Below are 22,283 nucleotides of genomic sequence, written 5' to 3' on the forward strand. Positions count from 1 at the left end.
ACTTGGAAATTTTTAAACCTTTCGATTTTCAAAACTCGTGTCGAACCATATCAATTTAACTCGGAATGAACTCAAATTTTTCGTACAAGTCATAAATGACGTAACAAAACTATTGAGATTTTCGGAATCTCAATCCGAACCCGATATCATCAAAGTTATCTTTCGGTCAAACTTATGAATATTCCAAACCTTCAAGTTTCCAACTTTCGCCAATTGGTGGCGAAACCTCCTAGAAATATCCAAATGAAATTTCGGGCATACGCCCAAGTCGAAAATCACCATTCGGACCTAACGGAATCATCAAAACTCCGATTTGAGGTCGAATACTAAAAAGTCAAACTTGGTCAACTTTTTCAACTTAAAATTTCAAACATGGAATTCATTCTTCCGAACTAATTTCGAAACACCTGAAAACCAAAACCGACTATTCACATACGTCATAATACATCATATGAAACTATTCAAGATTTTAAATAGTTAAAAGGAGTATAAATGTTCAAAACGATAAGTCGGGTTGTTACATAATTAAAGCACTAGAATGTTTTCATCCGCAAAGCTCGGGCTCGAGAACTTTGATTTACGTAAAGAAATCACAATCGTCACACCATACCCTTTAGCCTTCGGTGGTTACTTTCCAATCCATTTTCACGAAAGTAAGTGTAAACTATAATGGACTAAGGTAGGAAAACAAAAGGAACAATGTCGCTATAATTTTATGACTGTCTATAAAATCTCTAGTTCTCTGTACTAGAAGGGAGGTAAAGGTAAATTTACCGTCTTATTTTCCGGTGAATCTCAACTTAACCAAATGCTATATATTACACTATCAAAGACTTCAATGGCATAGTTCTTAAGTATAGGTTAACCAAATGCTAAGACAAAAAAAATATTTACAAGAAAATGAAAAGAACAAGAATTCCAATGTGATTAAGAACTCAACTATCCATTCCTAAGAGTCCCTCCACTTTTCTCAACTGCTAGAATGATTCTATTAAGATTGTGAGAAGCAAATAATCTGCACATGATATTTACATCATACTTATGAATACATGATATGTATTTGATAATAGATTACTATTACTTAATCATGGTTAATTAATACATATTCTCAATATACTAAATCCCTTAACTATGATAAATTGATAAGATTTGATATAAGTATCGGGTGCCGATAAGTATTTGTCATTTTGAGGTGTACATTTTTTTAATTCATGTATGTGCATGTCCCTTGCAATATCCATTTAAAGCTTTAATTCACCTTGATTTGCTTGATATTTAGCTATTTTTACACATTTGGTCAAATTTAAAGAGCTTTTAAGCTGAATCAACTTATGATTTTTGGCTTGTTGCAGCTTAAAAGTACGAAAAATAGTTACCAAATATTAAAATAAGTCAAAAGTATTAAAACTTTTAAGTTTACCGAAACACCCTGACAATGTCTAACAAAAATATACGTGTTATAAACCAAGAAAGGAAGAATAGAGTATTGCAAAGAAAAGTAGAGAGATAATTCTTATTGATTTGAGATGAATTACAATGGAATGGAACACCTATATTTATAGGCAAAAAATGGCTTAGCCACCAAGTAACAAACCCTAAGATCTCTCTAAAGTATAGACATTCACCTTAAATATAATTCTATTTATAACACTTCTCTTGAATGTCTATTCAACAAATAACGTGCATCGTTAAAACCTTAACTAAAAAAAATCTAGTGGGAAAAAATTCTAGTGAAGAAAAAATAGTACACATGTTTAAAAATTCGCCTTTTGGTTGCCTCCATAAAAACCTTGCAAGGAAAACCCAGTAGGACAAAACTTTGTAAGGAAAAAAGAGTACAACGCGTATTAACTCCCCCTGATGAGATAATCAATTCACATCTTTGAACCTTCGCATTCCGATTGTGAACCATCATCAAAAGATTGTTGGTAGAGATTTGATAAACAAATCAACCATATTAACTTAAATGACTATGTTGCAGCTTGAAATCATCATTCTTGATAGATATATAATGTCGTGGAATGTCCTTTGATCAATATCTCAATAGAGGTTAAAAATTCTCGCTGTTACATTATCATGCTTATAGTTATAGCAAGATACATATGTGCACAAAATGCACTTAGGATGTGGTACTTCAGGATCAAGAATTCTATAAGCTTTAAGCAATTTAAATCTTCCATGAATTATCATATAAGTTAAGTCACATAAGCCATATGAATAGACTTTAGATGCATATCAAGTATTATGTCATGCAAGACATATAAGATAGATAAAGGTGATTGCACACACCATTGACTTTATACTTTCAAGTGTTTGAACTGTAGGTCCAAAATTACATGTCTTTCGTATGAAACCAATTCTACTTGAATTGTTTCTTCAGAATTAAGATCCTCATATATATTTGGTGCTATTATAGATGTCGTCGACGAACGTTTTATACTTGTTCCAACATTTTTTTATAAATACATAACATAGAGATCTCTTCTTTCATATTTTCAGGTACCTGAACCTCTCCCGAGATTTTATGAAGTATTATGTCATGTGATCTTGTAGATCACTTGCCTCCTATTTAAGATCATTTTGATCATTTGCTCATCTTCTTTATCAAAAATTTTATTTGAAGCCGATTTGTCTATACGCTTTAAGCGTACCATAGACTTTATCCTTCTAGGACTTATTCTAATAGGAGTATTTGCAGTGAGAATATAGTTACTTTCTTTGGGTCAACAAATGCATCTGACATGCTTTGCAATATTTTGCAGATGAATTATCTTTTTATGAACTTCAAGTTCATATTATCTTATTCGAGGATCTAGATGTACAAATGATAATTCATTCCATGTAACTTTTTCTCAACTATTTATCATGTCTCCCCCTTATGTTAGAAAAACTAACTTGCTTCCTCAACTTTGGAAACCCACCTTTGTGTGTTATGGTGTTAATCAAAATATACACCGCACATCAATAATAATAATAATAATAATAATAATAATAATAATAATAATAATAATAATAATAATAATAAGATGGAATTATTTGGTTCCTGATCCTGAACCACTTGTGAGGGGAGAATATAATATACTTTTGTATATGTAACGACCCGATCGACCCTGAACTGCATATATGACTTGCACATGTGGTCGAGTTCAGTTTTCAGATGATTTGGGATCAATTTGGAAGAAGGATTCTTGTTTTAGAAGTTTAAGCAGTAAGAGTTTATCGGAATTTGACTTTTATGTAGATGACTCTAAAATGGCATTTTGATGATTTCAATAGCTTCGTATGGTGATTTTGGACTTAGGTGTGCATCCGGATTTGGATTTGGAGGTCCGTAGGGTAATTTGAAGCATTTCGGCAAAAATTGAAAAGTTAAGTTTTGGAAGGTGGAGAGGTTTGACCGAGAGTTAACTTTTGTGATATCGTGGTCGGAATGTGATTTTGAGAGTTGTATTAGCTCCTTTATGTCATTTGCAACTTGCATGCAAAATTTGACATCATTCCGGATTGATTTGATATGTTTCGACGCGAGTTTTAGAAGTTGGAAGATTTGAAAGTTCATAAGTTCGATGCATGGTGTGATTAGTAGTTTCGACGTTGTTTGATGTGATTTGAGACCTCGAGCGGATCCGTGGTATGTTATGGAACCTGTTGGTATGTTTCGACGGGGTCCCGAAGGCCTCAGGCGTATTTCAGATGGGCTACGGGCCTTTTTCTCATGTTTTGGATTGCTGTTCTGATATCTGGTGTCCCCTTCTACGCAATCGCGAAGTTCATTCCGCGTTCGCGTAGGCCGTTTTGGTGACTGACCATTTTACTTCTTCGCTTTCGCAGTGTGTGGTCTGCGATCGCGTAAGTGAGTTTTTGTCAAGACCCAAAATCTCACCCGTCGTGATGGCGCCTATCTCGATACTAGGAAGCCGACAACATTAATAACCCACAATTTTTTTTAAATACTGAAAACATAATAATTAAGTTTAAGAGTAAATCCCACAAACATTAGAAATAAACACACTCCCAAAACCCGGTGTCACTTAGTACATGAGCATCTATACATTACAAGTCTGAGAAACCCGATCTATAATAATCCGAGACCAAATACAATAAACAAAAGGATAGGGAAGGAGAGACAAGGTCTGAGAAACATAGCAGCTACCTCTGAATCTCCAAAAAATCAACTGTGTGAAAGAATCAACACCCATTGTATCCGGGATCACCTGGATCTGCACACGAAGTGCAGGGTGTAGTATAAGTACAACCAACTCAGTAAGTAACAATAATAAATAAGAAACTGAAAGTAGTGACGAGCTATTCAGCTAAGTCCAAATATAGTACTTTCCAACATAAAAGGGTAGGCATGCTCTCAAGTTCAACATTTAAAATTTTCACAGAAATTTCATACCAAATTTGACTGAAACATAAAATAATATTTTTCCAAAATTTCCAAAATAGTGATATATGACAACTGAAATGCAACAAATAATGTAATCAATGCATCCTCTCAAAGTAGCAGTCACTCAATCCTCCCATTCACTCCAATCTTAGAGTCACTCTCTCCTCACAGTCACTCTTTCCTCACAGCCACTCATTCCTCACAATCACTCATCACTGGGCACTCGCACTCTGCACTCGCACTCAATAGGTACTTGCGCTCACTGGGGGTGTGTACAGACTTCGGAGGGGCTCCTTCAGCCCAAGCGCTATATCAAGCCAATCATGACATAAATCAATGAACATGCTGCTGCGTGTAGACCGATCCATAAATATCCTCACAATTAGGACCTCGGCCTCACTCGGTCATCAACCTCTTCAGTCTCTCGGACTCAAGATGTCATGCAAATCAGCCCAAAATGATAATATGATATATCAATAAATAGCAACAGAGACTGAGATATGATATGAAATAAATGAACATGACTGAGTGTGAAATTGCAATTTGATCATATAATTTAACCACAGAAATTACCCAAGTGGGTACCAATAATAACAGCATATGTCTAAGCATGATGTTTTTTAATACGAGTCTCAGCTCAATTTTCTCTAACACATAGAGAATGTAGTGGTATCAACATATTATTCAACTACACAGTTCCATGGAATTTGACCAAGTCACCATTCCTACGGTGCATGCCCACACGCCCGTCACCTAGCATGTGCGTCACCTCAAAACCAATCACATAATATATATTCTGGCGTTTCATACCCTTAGGACCAAATTTAGAACTGTTACTTACCTCAAACAGTGTAATTCTCTACTCTGTTATGCCTTTGCCTCGTGAATTGGCCTCCAAACGCCTCGAATCTAGCCCCAAATAATTCTATTCAGTCAATAAAATTTATTGGAATTAATTCCATAAGAAAATATTAATTTTACATCAAAATCCGAAATTTAGCTCAACAATCGTCCGTGGGGCCCACGTCTCGGAACTCGGCAAAAGTTATAAAATTCAGAAGCCCATTCAACCACGAGTCTAACCATACCAATTTTATCAAAATCCGACCTCAACTCGACCTCCAAATCTTCAAATCTTATTATTAAATTTCTAAGTTCAAATCCCCCATTTGAACCTCAAAAACATGTATTCAAGTCAGATTATTCGATGATAATTAAATATTATGGAGTAGAAATGATCACAAGTGACTTATCTCAAGATTTCCCGTGAAAACCTCGCTCTAAATCGTCTAGCCCGAGCTTGAAATGCCCAAAAATTGCAAAAGCTCGGGACCCCTCTGTTTTTGTACTGCCCAGGGGTTTTCGCTTCTGCAGGATTTTGTGCGCATCTGTGGAAACGCTTCTGCGAGGAGTTGTCTGCTTCTGCAAAGCTGCCTCACCAAGCGCCCTTGCGCTTCTGCGATCAAAAGCCCGCAGGTGCGGGGCCTCTTCTGCGGCTACCTCCCGCTTCTACGATCGAAGCCTCAACCACGTCTGGACGCATCTGCGATGGAAGGCTTGCTTCTGCGAGCTCGCACATGCGATAGAAATTCCGCAGGTGCGACTAGATCAGATGGTAGATTTTCTTCTAAGTTCGAATTAGATCCGTTAACCATCCGAAACTCACTCGAGGCCCCCGGGACCTCAACCAAATATACAAATAAGCCTAAAACACCATACGAACTTAGTCGAACTCTCAAATCACCTCAAATAATGCTAAAACCACGAATCATACCCCAATTCAAGCCTAGTGAACTTTGAAATTTTAAGTTTTCCACAAACGACACCGGAACCTATCAAATCATGTCCGATTGACCTCAAATTTTGCACACAAGTCATAAATGACATAACAGAGGTATTCCAATTTTCAGAATTAGATTCCGACCCCGATATCAAAAAGTCAACCCCCGGTCAAACTTCCCAAAAATCTGACTTTCGCCATTTCAAGCCTAATTCCACTACGGACCTCCAAATAATTTTTCGGACACGCTCCTAAGTACAAAATCACCATACGGAACTATTGGAATCATCAGAATTTGAATCTGAGGTCGTTTACACATAAGTTAATATCCGGTTAACTTTTCTAACTTAAGTTTTCAATTATGAGACTAAATGTCTCAATTCACTCCGAAATCCTTCTGGGCCCGAACCAACTAACCCGGTAAGTCATAAAACAACTGTAAAGCATAAATTAAGCGGTAAATAGGGGAACGGGGTTATAATACTCTAAATGATCGGCCGGGTCGTTACATTCTCCCCCTCTTAAACAAACGTTCGTCCTCGAACGAGTTTAGAATCATACCCGGAGTCTCAAATAGGTGTGGGTATTTGCTCTACATCTCCTGCTCAATCTCCTAAGTAGCTTCTCCGACTAGTTGTCCTTTCCACTTTACCTTCATTGATTCTATGTTCCTTGACCTCAGCTTTCAAACCTGCCGGTCTAAAATAGCCACCGACTCCACATCATAAGTCAAATTATCGTCCAGCTGCACTGTACTGAAATCCAAAATATGAGACGGATCCCCGACATACTTTCGGAGCATGGATACATGGAATACTGGATAAACACCTGATAGACTAGGTGGCAAGGCAAGTTCATAAGCCACCTCTCCAATTTTCTTAAGTATCTCAAAAGGCCCAATATATCGAGGGCTTAACTTGCCCTTCTTTCCGAACCTCAACACACTTTTCATGGGTGAAATCTTGAGCAGAACCTTTTCCCCAACCATGTAAGCAACATCACGGACCTTCCGGTCGGCATAACTCTTCTGTCTAAACTGCGCCATGTGAAGCCGCTCCTGAATCAATTTAACCTTCTCCAAAGCATCCTGAACCAAATCAGCACCCAATAGCCTAGCCTTACCCGGCTCAAACCAACCCACCGAAGACCGACACTGTCTCCCATATAAAGCCTCATACGGAGCCATCTGAATGCTCGATTGGTAGCTGTTATTGTAAGTAAACTCTGCCAGTGGCAGAAATTTATCCCAAGAACCTCCAAAATCAATGACACAAGTACATAGCATATCCTCCAATATCTGAATAGTGCGCTCGGACTGTCCGTCCGTCTGAGGGTGAAATGCTGTACTCAACTGAACCTGTGTGCACAATTCTCGCTGCACTGCTCTCCAAAACTGTGATGTAAACTGCGTGCCCTGATTTGAAATGATGGACACTGGCACACCGTGTAGGCGAATAATCTCGCGGATATAAATCTCAGCCAACCGCTCCGAAGAATAATTAGTACCAATTAGAATAAAATGTGCGGATTGGTCAACCGATTACCCAAATAACATCAAACTTCCTCAAAGTCCGTGGGAGCCCAACTACGAAGTCTATGGTAATACGCTCCCATTTCCACTCCGGAATTTCAAGTCTCTGAAGCAATCCGCCCGGTCTATGATGTTCATACTTCACCGGTTGACAATTTAAACACAGAGCTACAAACCCAACTATATCCTTCTTCATTCGCCTCCACCAATAGTGCTGCCTCAAATCCTGATATATCTTCGTGGCACCTGGATGAATGGAGTACCGTGAACTGTGAGCTTCCTGGAGAATCAACTCACACAAACCATCTACATTAGGCACACATAGCCTGCCCTGCATCCATAATACACCGTCATCTCCAATAGTGACTTCCTTTGCAGCATCGTGCTGAACCGTGTCCTTAAGGACAAGCTGATGTGGATCATCATACTGGCGCTCTCTGATGCGATCATATAAAGAAGACTGAGAAACCACACAGGCCAAAACTCGGTTCAGCTGGGAAACATCCAATCTAACAAACTGGTTGGCCAAGGCCTGAACATCCAAGGCTAAAGGCCTCTCTGCTACTAGTAAGTATGCTAAGCTGCCTAAACTCTCCGCCTTACGACTCAAGGCATCATCCACCACATTGGACTTTCCGGGATGATAGAGAATGGTGATATCATAATCCTTAAGAAACTCCAACCATATTCGCTGCCAAAAATTAAGATCCTTCTGTTTAAAAAAATACTGTAGACTCCGATGATCAGTGTAAATCTCACATTAGACCCCGTACAAATAATTGGTCAAATAAATTATCAATACGCGGCAAAGGATACTTATTCTTGATTGTAACTTTGTTCAACTGCCTGTAATCGATACACATCCGCATAGTACCATCTTTTTTTTTCACAAACAGAACCGGTGCACCCCAAGGCGACACAATAGGCCTAATAAACCCCTTATCAAGAAGCTCCTGAAGTTGCTCTTTCAATTCTTTTAACTCAGCTGGTGCCATACGATACAGAGGAATAGAAATGGGCTGAGTGCCCGACACCAAGTCAAAACCGAAATCAAAATCCTTGTCGGGCGGCATACCCGATAGGTCTCCAGGAAATTCATTCGAAAAGTCTCTCACTACCGGTACTGAATCAATAATAGAAGTATCTACATCAACATCTCTCACAAAAGCCAAAAATGACAAACACCCCTTCCCAACCATACATTGGGCTTTCAAATAAGAAATTACCCTGCTGGGAACATGATCTAGAGAACTTCTCCATTCGACCTTTGACAACCCCATTATCGCCAACGTCACGGTTTTTATGTGATAGTCCAGAATAGCATGACATGGAGACAACCAATCCATACCCAAGATTACATCGAAATCAACCGTACTGAGTAATAAGAGATCAACTCTAGTCTCCAATGGTTACCACACAAGACCGATATACACGGTCCACAATAATAGTATCGCCCACCGGCGTAGATACACGAACATGTGAAACTAAGGACTCACGGAGCATATCTAGATAATGAGTAAAGTACGATGATACATACGAATAAGTAGAACCAGGGTCAAATAATATAGAAGCTTCCCTGTGGCACACTGAAACAATACCTGTGATCACTGCATCTGAGGCAATGACATCTGGCATGGTAGGAAAAACATAAAATCGGGTCTGACCGCCACCTGATCGGCCTCCCCCTCTTGGGCGACCCCTAGCTGACTGACCCCCACCCCGTGCTGGCTGGGCTGGTGGCAAAGTAACTGGTGCTGAAGTCGTAGTCTGACTCCTCTGCTGCACTGGACCTCCCGAGCGATGAGGACACTGTCTCCACATATGCCCAAATTCCCCGCACTCAAGGCAACTCCCTGGTACTGGTGGTGGTGCGTACTGAATCAGACCCCGAGAACCAGAATAACTGCTAGAAGCACCCAGTGCAAATGAACCCTGAACTAAAGGGACATGAGACGAACTCTGGGTTGGGAGGGTACTGAGAGATGAATGGCCCTGATGAAAACTATATGAACCCTGGCCGGATGATGTACCACGGTGAACTGGACGACTCGTCTGAGCGTGTCTGTAAGGACGAACCCTACCGCGGTAAAACTGACCCCCTGAAGGAACACCGCTAAAAACTTGATCCACGAGGCCTCTTGGCCTCCCTCTCTCCACATCCCTGACTACGGACCATCTCTATCTGCCGAGCAATGCCAACTACCTTATCAAAAGTAGTACCAGATACCCTCTCCCGAGTGATAAGTAACCGCAGCTGGTATGTGAGACCATCAATAAACCTCCTAATCCTCTCCCTATAAGTGGGAACCAAACAAACTGCGTAACGAGCCAACTCAGAAAATCTCATCTAGTATTGCATCACAAACATACCATCCTGACATAACTGCTCAAACTGTCTGCGTAGCTCTTCTTTGTGAGACTGCAGCACAAACTTCTACAGAAAGAGAACTGAGAATTCCTGCCACGTAAGTGGTGCTGCACCGACCGGCCTGTGCCTCTCATAAGCCTCCCACCATCTGAAGTTAGCCCAATAAAACTGAAAAGTAGTGAACGAGACCCCACTGATCTCCAGAAAACCCCGATCATCTTCTGACTGAGCACCGCTAAATGATGGAGGTCAAAGCCTCCCAAATCTCTCAAGTCTTCTTTGCTCATCATCTTCCATAACAGGGACTACCGAGGCCTGAGCAGCTGCAACTCGCTGGGCTGGTAGTGCCCCCGGTATCAGAAGTCCCTGTACTACCTGATCTGGAGTACGTGCAACAAAGGTATGAGTACCTCCCCCCGCTTGAGAAGTGGAAGGTGCGTCCTGAACCGAAATCACCTGAGCAAGACCAGTGTAAACTGTCAATATCTAGGCCAAGTTCTCCTAAAGGCCCGAAATCTCAATGGGCACAGCTGGTGCCTGAGCTGGAGCAACTGGTGGTACTACAGGTGCTGGTCCCACTGTGGTACGAGCTACACCTCGACCTCTACCTTGGCCCCGGCCTCTACCATGGCCCCGGCCTCTCGCGGCCCTAACTGGTGGATGACCGTCCGATCCGGTAGTACGTGTTCTAACCATCTGTGAGAGAATAGAATAACAAACTTTTAGTTTTCCGGAATCAACAAGTTCGCACGATAGAATACATGAAGGTGAAATTTTCCTAAGGGTTCAGCATCCTCTCGAAGATAAGTACAGACGTCTTCGTACCGATCCGCAAGACTCTACTAAACCTGCTCATGACTCAAGAGACCTATGTAACTTAGGCTCTGATACCAACTTGTCACGACCCAAAATCTCACCCGTCGTGATGGCGCCCATCTCGATACTAGGAAAGCCGACAACATCAATAACCCACAATTTCTTTTAAATACTGAAAATAAAATAATTAAGTTTAAGAGTAAATCCCACAAATATTAGAAATAAATACACTCCCAAAATACGGTGTCACTTAGTACATGAGCATCTATACATTACAAGTCTGGTAAACCCGATCTATAATAATCCGAGACCAAATACAATAAACAAAAAGATATGTAAGGAGAGATAAGGTCTGCGAAACATAGCAGCTACATCTGAATCTCTGGAAAATCAACTATGTGAAAGAATCAACACCCACTGTATCCGGGATCACCTGGATCTGCACACGAAGTGCAGGGTGTAGTATAAGTACAACCAACTCAGTAAGTAACAATAATAAATAAGGAACTGAAAGTAGTGACGAGCTATTCAGCTAAGTCCAAATATAGTACTTTCCAACATAAAAGGGTAGGCATGCTCTCAAGTTCAACATTTAAAATTTTCACAGAAATTTCATACCAAATTTGACTGAAACATAAAATAATATTTTTCCAAAATTTCCAAAATAGTGATATATGATAACTGAAATGCAGCAAATAATGTAATCAATGCATCCTCTCAAAGTAGCAGTCACCCAGTCCTCCCATTCACTCCAATCTCAGAGTCACTCTCTCCTCACAGTCACTCTTTCCTCACAGCCACTCATTCTTCACAATCACTCATCACTGGGCACTCGGCACTTGCACTCAGTAGGTACCTGCGCTCACTGGGGGTGTGTATAGACTCCGGAGGGGCTCCTTCCGCCCAAGTACTATATCAAGCCAATCATGGCACAAATCAATGAACATGCTGCGACGTGAAGCCCGATCCATAAATATCCTCACAATTAGGACCTCGGCCTCACTCAGTCATCAACCTCTCCAGTCTAAGATTGAAACTTTATTATCCGGAATTGTTCCCTATGAGTTTTATTAATGATTGAAGTGATTTTGGCTAGATTTGAGCCGTCCGGAGGTTGTTTCTCTCGAGAAGGTCATTTTAGAGTATCGGTCTAGCTTCTTTGAGATAAGTATCTTGCCTAACTTTGTGTGGGGGAACTACCCCTTAGGATTCAAGTCATTTGTGCTAATTGTGTCATGTGAATGTTGTGTACACGAGGTGACGAATAAGTGCTCGGGCTTATTTGTAGAAATTTGACCGTTTAGGGATCTTAGGTTCGTATGTCCATTAAATATGGAGTTTTTTTGTCATGTTAAATTCCCCATTTACTGAATTCACCTTTACATGTCTTAATTGAAATTAATTACTTCATGTTATACCCTTATTGCCGATTAAACTCTTATGTGCCTTAACTAAAGTTGTTGCCCCTTTATCGTCATGCTATCCTTTCCATAATTGCTTAACCTTAATTAAAATCATTATTATCTTTCCGTAATTGCTTAACCTTAATTAAAATCATTATTATCTCTTCCGTAATTGCTTAGCCTTAATTGAAGTTTGTTATCCCTTTCATTGTTGACGTATTCTTATTTGGGGTCATTGATTCATGCTATCTCTCTTGTTGTTGAATTGTACTTTCGTGAAATCATTGTTACATAATACCTCTCCCTTGTTGAACTATTCTCGTTGAGACTATTATTTCCCTATTGTGTCTTCCTTTGTGAGTTTGTTCTTCTGTTTCTTTGTGTTCTGAAGTTCTTGTGTTGATTTACTTGCCGTATTCTCGTGTTATTGTTGTTGTAGTCAGTGTTGTTGAGCCGAGGGCTATGCATGGTTGTGATATTGAAACTGTTTTCAGGAAATGTTGTGGCATATGGGCACATATTGTAAAAGTCATTTTTGTTGAGTTCTTATGTTTTGGCACACATGTTATTGTTGAAAGGATTGTTATTGTGTCTGCACGAGGTTCCTGCCATGCAATTGTTATTGTGTTTGCACGAGGTTTCTGCTGTGCGGTAGTTATTGTGTTTGCATGAGGTTTCTGCCGTACGGTTGTCATTGAGTTTGCACGAGGTTTCTGCCGTGCGGTTGTTATTATGTTGCACGAGGTTTTTGCCATGCGGTTGTTATTATGTTGCACGAGGTTTCTACCGTACTGTTGTTATTATTGATACGCATGCGGTGTTATAAGGTCTGGGTGTTGAAACACATGCGGTGAGATAAGGTGGGCTTGAAATGCGTGGCTAGTAGGGAAATTACTAGAAGCCATGAGGTATGATAAGGTGGGCTAAAACGCGGGATGCTATTTCGAGAAAATGATTTTTAAAAACTAAATATAAAGGCTCCTGTGGTGATATAAGAAAAGTTATGATTCATTTTTACGATTTGAGACTACGAGGCGGTACCTAGAGAGGGCTCGTGTTGTCATTTCTACTTTTCTGTGCACTTGTCTTTGATTGTTGTTTTCCTTAGAATACTACTAATTGTTTTCCTCCATGATTGCACTTTTTGCTCAGTTCTATGTAGCTAACCTTGTTGTATTGGTCGCTGCTTCAAACTTCATTGCTACTTTTATTACACTGTACATTTCGTGGTGATCGTTTCTTATGTGCCATGTATGGACTCTACTCCTATTTATTGACTGGAATTGTGTAGAACACTTGCACAAGCATACACATAGTTAAATCACCCATATTGATTTCAAAAGGTGAATTTTGACGACATTAACCATTATACGTACTCTTGTCTACTTGCCTTCTGTGTGAGGGATGCTCTATTGGCATGTGAGTCGTCCGTGCGAATATGAGTTATAATGTGGGCACAAGATGCCAAGTGATAAGGGTACAAGAATTGGGACCCGTGAGCTGTGATTATGAGGTTTGGTACCTCATGGAAATGCTTGAAAAACTCTGGTGTGACAATGGTTGTTCTTATTGAGTTGTTGTTGATTTTTCCTTTATTTTGATTTCGCGGGACTTAGACTGTGTCCATCTTACTCTACGACATCATTACCTGATTGCTTCCTGTTAAATATTGTTGTTATTGGTGTCTTGTTGCAAGTTTTGTATTCCTTATCCTGCTCAGTTGTATATTAATATTATTTTTCTCTGTTTGTTCACCTTCACACTTGTTCAGGTTGTTTAGTCCGGTAAGTGTCTTGACTGTCCCTCGTCACTACTCCACCAAGGTTAGTCTCGATACTTACTGGTTACTGTTGTGGTGTACTCATACTATGCTTCTGCATATTTTTTTGTGTAGATCCAGGTGCCACGATTGTTGTTTATTATTAGCTGGCTGGTCGAGCTGTGGAGACTCAAGGTAAACCTGTTGTCGCATTCGTGGGCCTCAGAGTCACCTTCTGATATTTTCATTGTACTATTTAATTCTATCCCGAACAATTGCATTTAGGGATTTTCTAACAAAACTCGGTAGAGGATATGACTTGTACTACCGGTTTTGGGATTGTAAGTTGTGTATTAAGATCTCTATTTTTTTAGCAAATATTCTACTAGGTTATTCACCTTGTAGCTTATATATATATATTAAGTCCCAAAAAAGTTGGATAATGTTACACAATGTTCAAGTAAACGAAAATAAAGAAACAAAGAAAGTTAATGGCTATTGCTACCAAATACAATGTAGTAGTAGAATAATGAAAAATTGAAAAGTACAAAGCTATTAATTTGAAACATCCAATTGTTGCTGAAGACAATGAATTCACATTCCAGTTGCAAACAATTCCTTGTAGCACCTACGAAGCTCTCACCTGGCGCCATTTGTTGCAATCCAAAGGAATAGGTATGAATAAATCCATTAGTTGTAAAGCAGATCAGTTTGGACATCTTCATTTTGGGTCTGCATTACTTCAGCAGCAGTGTTGATTCAATGGATCTTCAATGAGGGCTGTACATGCAGCTGGTGAATACAGAAAAGAGACAGTACTGCATGCTTAAAATATTAGGACAATATAGTGTTCTCTCATCTCCAGATTGAGCATGCATGCACACTAACACCACTGGACAATGATAAAACACTATACTGTAGTAAATAAGAACAGATTCAAGCAGCAGTATCTGTATCATTTCATGTGAATAGATATACTCCATCTGATATTTCAACACTACCAATTCATAAACCACGCGGCTGATCATATGTGCAGCCTTATACTTATGTGAACAAATGCAGCAGAATAGTCTCATGAAGTTGCTAAACAGTGTAGTGATATCTTCTAATTGTGTGCACCTGTTGTATACTGAAAGCTACCTTGTTGAAGTATATTTGTTGTAATCTATCGAACAACACACAAAATGAGCATGGTAACATGATAATACCACTGGGTATTGATTCGATAAAAAACAAACAGTTAATACCTTCGAAATAATAAAAGCAGTTGACAGCTGTTGTGCAGAAACAATAAAGCTTGATCTTCCTGTAAAATGTAGCTCTGTTGATGTATTTGTAGAAGTACACTTTCTATTGTATGCATATTTGTATCCTACAATGTATCCATATGTGTAGAGTAAAGTGAGGATATCTTTCTGTTTTTTGCATCTTTTGGAAATAGATATCTTCCCTGTTAAAAAATCCATGTTGTATTTGTTGAAAAAACTGAGTAACAGTAGTAACAGAAGCAGAAGAGATACATCAACATCTTCAAACAACCCTGTAGCTGCCTCAAGAGTGTGAACTTATATCCAGATCCTGCAAAATATAACAAACAAGTTAGGGGGAAAAGTTCTTCTTCCAGTATCTTGTGTGTTCTGGGAGTAGTGAGACTAGGATGTGTGGTCGTGATGGATGAATAAGAGTTCTGTCTTTTGGGAGTAGCTAATGATATTTGGTTGTGACTGGTTTTTCTGTAATCTGCAATTAACACCACCATAGATAGAAATTCCACAACTCTAAAATCAAATGTGTTGTGCTGTAGCTTTAATGTTCCATATTGCTGTGAATGCCCTGTTCTCCAACAGCTCCTGCTCAGGTCCAGCTTGTTATTTCTGAGGATGAATGAATACTTATGTATTCTTGTTGGAGAAAACATAAGTTGTAGCACAATGGCAATTGGATCCAATCCGAGTCTATGTCTAGATCCTGAAACATGAAGCACACAAGTTAAAAGGAAAGATTGTACTCCAAGGTTCTTGTTTTTTTGGAAGTAGTGAAGTATATTAGGTTCTGAGTGTTGTGGAAGTTCAGTGGATGTTACTCTATTGGTATTTTGTTGTTATATGTCATCAATCCCTACCCAGATTGAGCATGATGTCCTACTAATACCACCTGTAAGTAGTAATCTCATACACATCCATTTAGAGCCTCCCAAGCCACAACATTAAGAGTTAGCGTGTACAAGTGTTGCTTGGTTGTCATGTTGATGGACATGAAAGTGATGCAGTCCCAGCAGGAACCTTGCAGTAATTCCCAAACCACATGATAAGTAGTCTAGTTGTACATGCATAGCTTGGTTGTCATGTTTAAGGGCATGCAAGTGAGGTAATCACAACAGCTCTGGGGAAGCAGTAGCCAAACACATGTGTAACATCTTCCTTTTATTATGTTATCATAACCCTCACAGATAGAGTAGTCCATGGGATCCATTGCAAGCAGATGCATAAATAAAGTTAAATTATCTCTGGAACCTACAAAAAGTAGCAAACATATTAGAAGGATAATTTCAGCTACCAACTTCTTGGTTGTTCTAGAAGTAGTGTATAATAATGGGTTTTGATTGTTGCAGGCTTGTTGTTGCTGTTGTCTTGTTGGTATGTTATTGTTGTTGTATGTCATCAAACTATCCCTAGAAAGAGTGTAAAGCCATGCTAATACCACTGTGAGGTAATTGGGTTCCACACAAACATGAACTGCCTCCAAAACCTCTAGCATCAATAGTCCAGTTGATCAGTAGCCAAGATCCATTTTTTTGCATAATCAGCTACAATCAACCATACATTGCTTGTTCTATTCCTCATGATATATCTGGACAGTATCATCCTATTTACTGATGAAACAGCCACAGAATGATTCTAGGTGCTGCAATCATTGTAAGAAAGCTTTGATTTCCACCATGAATAATTCATTGTTTTTGCAGAGATATTCATAGAGCATTGAAAGTTCCAGTCTTTATAGATCCTTGCAGTTGTTTGAAAAACTATTTCCCTCGAGAATTTGACCAACATCATCTTAAAAGTTGTTGTTCTATTCCCTGAATATGGTAATTTGTTTTTGTAAAGCAGCCAGATAGGCCCAAGACACATCAGTGTGGGTCTCAACCATGCCAATGTGCATTGAATATCAACTGTTTGTCCAAACTATGTCCAAACTTCTACTCTGTTGCTGCATTTGAACGTCAACATCAATTTCTTATGCGTGTGGATGTGTAACAGATTATTGATATGATATCTGAAGTAAAATCTGTCTGTAATCATGTTATGTATCGTTATAATTTTGTCGACCATGGAAAGTATTTATGTTTGTTGCGACCCGAATCCTTAGATTAGGTATTTGACTCTTGTATTGATTAATCAACATCTTTCCAGCAGTAGGAAATTCATTGAATGATTGGAATTATAATGAACTTGCAAAAGAGAAACTGAGATTAGCTAGAAAATCAGCCACAGAGTTTCCCTCCCTAAGGACATGCTGAAAAAAGCACGTTGAATTGCCCCTTCATTTCCTTAATCTTTTTCACTTCTTTGCTGATGCACCAGGACACCTCCCATTCTCCTTCAATGGTTTTCTTCATAACCATCGAGTCAGTCTCAATGATTAGAGGATGGAGATTCATTTGAATACAATAAGAAAGTCCTTCCACTATTGCCCTCGCCTCCACGACCATGTTGGTTGTATTCCCTATCTGTTCTGCCTTTGCAAAAATTACATCTCCAACATGATTCCTTACACAAAAACCATATGAGCTTGGTCCTGGATTCCCTATAGAAGCACCATCAGTGTTTCACTTGAACCATCTCTTAGAAGGAAACTGCCAGGTAACTCTTTTGGTGATAACTACTGGTTTGTAAGATTCAAAGAAGCTAATCTTATCTGGCCAAAGAAGAGGTATATTTCCTAGCCAAGCAAACCTTATCTTAGCTAGTTGATGGAGAGTATTGTTAACCTCATATACCACCTTTTGATCGAAATTGTTCTGCCTCCATGCTTCATAGCGTTCCTCCTCTTCCAAATTTCCCAAGATATAATTGCTGGTGCAGCCTGGAAGAGTTGCTTAAGTTTTGAGCAGCATATAGCATTCCGCCAAGCTCTAATGACCTGGTGTATCTGTATCATGTTGTCCACGATTCTAGCAGCCTATAAAAAATACTTCCACACTTGTGAGGCAGTTGTGCTCGTAAGAAAAATATGTTGTAATATTTCTTCCTGTGGTGGAAAGCAACACCAACATTTTGAAATAATTTGATATCTATTTCTCCTCCATAAGTCATCTGTTGGCACCTTGCCTCTCCATAATCTCCATATGAAAAAAGAAATTTTGAAGGGTAATCTTTTTGTCCATATTGAATTTTGTTCTAGATTTGCTGGTTCTCTATGCCTCAACATGTGCCATGCACTCCCAACTATAAATTTACTCGATGGCATTGGCATCCATATAGGTGTGTCCCAGCAGTCATCTATATTTTCAAAGTGTACCTCTTGCTTGATGTGGTCGGCTATATCCGCTGGTAATGTTTGATCTAGCAGCTGATCATCCCAACCATTATCTATTCCTAATTCTGACACGTCTTGTAATTCTTCGTTGATGTCGAACAGTGGTTGTACCTGATGATATAGAGCTCCAATTCCAGTCCAATTTTCGTGCCAAACATTTGTTGAGCCCCTATTTAATTGCCACAAGATTTTATGCTCGACCTCATCTTTTGCTTGTAATATTTTTCTCTAAACATGTGATCCCTGCCTGAATTGCACGACAATAGGAATTTCCTTCTTGCAATATTTATTCCACATGAAATTTGACCACAATGACTTTGATGTTCTAAATTTCCACCACAACTTTGCGAACAATGACTTTGAGATGTCAAACAGTGATCTGAAACCCAATCCTCCTTCTTCTGTAGGGAGACACAAGTTTAGCCTTTGTCATTGGAACTCCAAAAGAATCAAGCAAACATCTTGTGTAAGTGTTCGATAACATTGTCTGGAGGGTCCAACACTGAAAGTATGTGTGTAGGTAAACTCTGAAGCACGCTGGTAATAAGTGTTGCTTTGCCTCCGAAAGACAATAGTTTCCCCTTGTAAGAGTGTAGTTTTGCCTTCACCTTCTTAGTGAGATCATTGTAGTAATCCTTCCTTCTCCTTATGTAAAACATTGGACAACCTAGGTAAGTGAACGTGAATGCTCCTTTTTGGAAGCCAGTGATTGAACCAACTAAGTCAGGCAAATTTCTTGACACATTTGTATGCATGTAGTAAGAGCTCTTTGATTTATTGATCTGCTGTCTAGAAATCTGTTCATAGTTTGTGAGCACGTCAACTACTTTCTTCAGAGAGTAAGGATCAGTAGATGAAAAGATTATAGTGTCATCTCCATAAGCCAAATGGTTTAGTGGATCTGTCCATTTGGGCATTCCAAATCCTTTGAATTTCTTGTCTAAGAATAGATTGTTCAGTGATCTGGATAGTACTTCCGCAGACAGAATGAACAATGCAGGAGAAAGGGTGTCACCTTGTTTCACCCCTCTGCTGGATTTGAAGAACCCTGATGCTTGGCCATTGCTAAGACATGAGTACCAGTTGTTGACTAATATGTTCCCTATCATGTTGATGAAATGCTCAGCAAACCCCATCTTCCTCAAAAAATGTAGAAGATATTTCCAAGAAACCCTGTCGTAAGCCTTCGCCTTATCAAGATTGATTATGACATTGGTCGGTTTCCCTCTCAACCCTATGTCGGTGATTATTTCTTGTGTAAGCAAAATATTTTCAAAAATACTCCTACCTTTAACAAAGCCAGATTGGTTGGGCAAAATCAACGAGGGAAGTATCTTCTCCATTCTGTCATGTAATACCCTTGATATTACCTTGTTGATGAAATTGCTTAGACTTATTGGTCATAAGTCTGAGAATGTTTGAAATTGAGTTTTCTTAGGCAGTAGAACAAGATTAGTGTGTTTTATGGATTTTGGGAGTGGTTCTCCACCATAGAACTCTTGAAGCAGCATGTAGATATCTTCCCCCACAATGTCCCAGCATGTTTGGTAGAACAAGCCAGTGAAACCATCTGGTCTACTTGCACTATCCCTAGATAGAGCAAAAATCGCATCCTTCACTTCATCGATTGTAGGATATTTACATAACTCCAAATTATATTCAAGTGTCACCATAGTAGGTACATTGTTAAGCATTTTATCGTTAGTGGTATTCCATGTTTGTGTAAACTGGTTGCTGAAGAACTCCACCGCAACATTTGCCATAAGTTCCTGTCTTTCAAGCCAATACCCATCTGTGCCCTGTATCCTTTTGAGGTTCAATTTCTGCCTCTTGCCATTTGCGTAGTTGTGAAAGAATCTTGTGTTTCTATCACCTTCAGCAAACCAGTTCATTCCTGCCTTTTGCTTCTAGTATTGTTCTTCAATGCTCAGGTATTCTTTCAATTCTGCTTGTGCTTGTTGAAGTACAATTCTATTTGCTATAGTTGGTTCGTCCTCAAATAGTATCTCCTTTACTCTGACAATATCCTCCCTAATATCTACTTTCTTGAAGATATCTCCAAAAGTAACTTTACTCCAGTGTGAAAGGGCAATTTTCACTCTCTTCAATTTCTGTTTGAACATCAAGAAAGGATCCCCAATAAAATCTGCCAACCAGTTTTGTTTGTCTACCTATTTGAAAGTGTCATGCTTTGTCCATAAATTGAGGAACTTAAAAGGTTTAACAAACTGCATAGATTCCTGCCCACAGCTCATCAGCAAAGGTGCATGATCAGATCCTGTCTGTATCAGGTGTTCTACTTCTACATTTGGGAAGATATTCTGGAAAGGTAGATTGACAAAGATCCTATCAAGTCGTTTGAAGATGCATTGTTCATTTGGACTACCATTCCACCAAGTGAAAGGGTTGGCCTTGTAATCAAGGTCAAACAAACCATAAGAGTTTATACAGAAGGCAAAGTCTTCATATTCAGGCGGGTGCACTGGTAGTCTTCCTATCTTTTCATGTTCATATAAGATCACATTGAAATCACTGCCGACGAGCCAAGGCATATCCATATCACTGGCCAAGTAATATAAGTAGTCCCACAGTTCTAGCCTTTCAAGTGAAGAACATTTGGCGTTCACAAAAGTCATGATGATATGTCTTGATATTTCCTGATGAAATACTTTAATAGTAACCTGCTGCTCAGTGTCCATAATCAATTCCCATTCCACACCAGTTTCAATGAATATCCAAATTGTTCTATTGATGTTCGACATAACAGTTTCCATTCCAAGTTTCCTTTTGTAGGTTTAAATGTGCCTACAGTTCTAGAAAGGTTCCATAAGGCTATAATTGAAAATCTATGTTGTCTCTGCATATATCACTCTCTGAAAGGCCTGCTGTGTGTTAACAGACCTTATGTTCCAAATGAGAGACTTTATCATCATTTAGTTTGTGAGGCTGCCCTATTAGGCAAGATTCTTTTTGGTGGTTGAGTTTCTTTAGCATGTGCTTGTTTCTTGCCCTTCTTTCCATTTCTCGATGTGATCCTAGGTGACAAATCTCCGTCTCGTGCAATAGCCTTGAAGTTTCCAGCAGTAGATTCATCATCACCTTCATCTTCTAGTTGTTATTTTTCTACTAAGGCATGTTGAACCTCCGGTGGAAGCTCTTTATGGGTAATGATGTCATGTAGTACCTGATTTGGAGATATTAAAGGGACATTGAGTTGTATCTGGATTAGGGATCCAGTTGTTGACGCACAAGCAATGGGACCAATACTAGTTGCTGCTAGTTCCACATTAACTATTGCAAGTCCCATGTGATCAATCGCCATGCTATTTTCCTGACCAGCAACAGTTTGTGACCTCACTGTATTTGTTGAAGTCTCTATGTCAATATCAACACCTTGCTCCATAATTGTAACTCCAACCAGAGTTCCTGCAGTATTAAAACTAAGCTGCCCTATATCACTATTGCGTACTTCATTTGTGTGAGGTTTTCTGTGTGCTTGCTTTAGCACTGTACCAACCAGAGTTCCTGCAGTGTTAGAATTAAGCTGCCCTATATCACTATTGAGTACTTCATTTGTGTGAGGTTTTCTGTGTGCTTGCTCTAGCACTGTATTGTTTGTTTGAGCTTCAATTGCTATAGCCTGTTTTGGTTCTGAATTGTAATCAATCTCCTGGATTTAATCACTCTAGATTTGTGTAGC

General features: G+C 39.3%; 1 protein-coding gene across 1 annotated transcript; it reads right to left on the reverse strand.

The window, feature by feature from the left end:
• Nucleotides 1–20,490: 20,490 nt before the first annotated feature.
• LOC104092572 (uncharacterized) lies at nt 20,491–21,357 on the reverse strand. Its single transcript, XM_009598197.2, has 2 exons — nt 20,809–21,357; nt 20,491–20,754 (listed from the first exon to the last, which is right to left on the reverse strand). The coding sequence occupies exons 1-2, from the start codon at nt 21,355–21,357 to the stop codon at nt 20,491–20,493; spliced, it is 813 nt and encodes a 270-aa protein (XP_009596492.2).
• Nucleotides 21,358–22,283: the final 926 nt, after the last annotated feature.

Source organism: Nicotiana tomentosiformis, chromosome 10, assembly GCF_000390325.3.
Source record: "Nicotiana tomentosiformis chromosome 10, ASM39032v3, whole genome shotgun sequence".
NCBI classification, from domain to species: Eukaryota; Viridiplantae; Streptophyta; class Magnoliopsida; order Solanales; family Solanaceae; genus Nicotiana; species Nicotiana tomentosiformis.

Bases quoted from the DNA above. Each gene is read 5' to 3' on its own strand.
- LOC104092572 (XM_009598197.2), bottom strand. From the start codon at position 21,357: ATGGAAACTGTTATGTCGAACATCAATAGAACAATTTGGATATTCATT. The intron at 20,755-20,808 runs GTTAAACCTTTT...ACTTTCAAATAG, and splicing joins GGCAGGAATCTATGCAGTTT to GTAGACAAACAAAACTGGTT.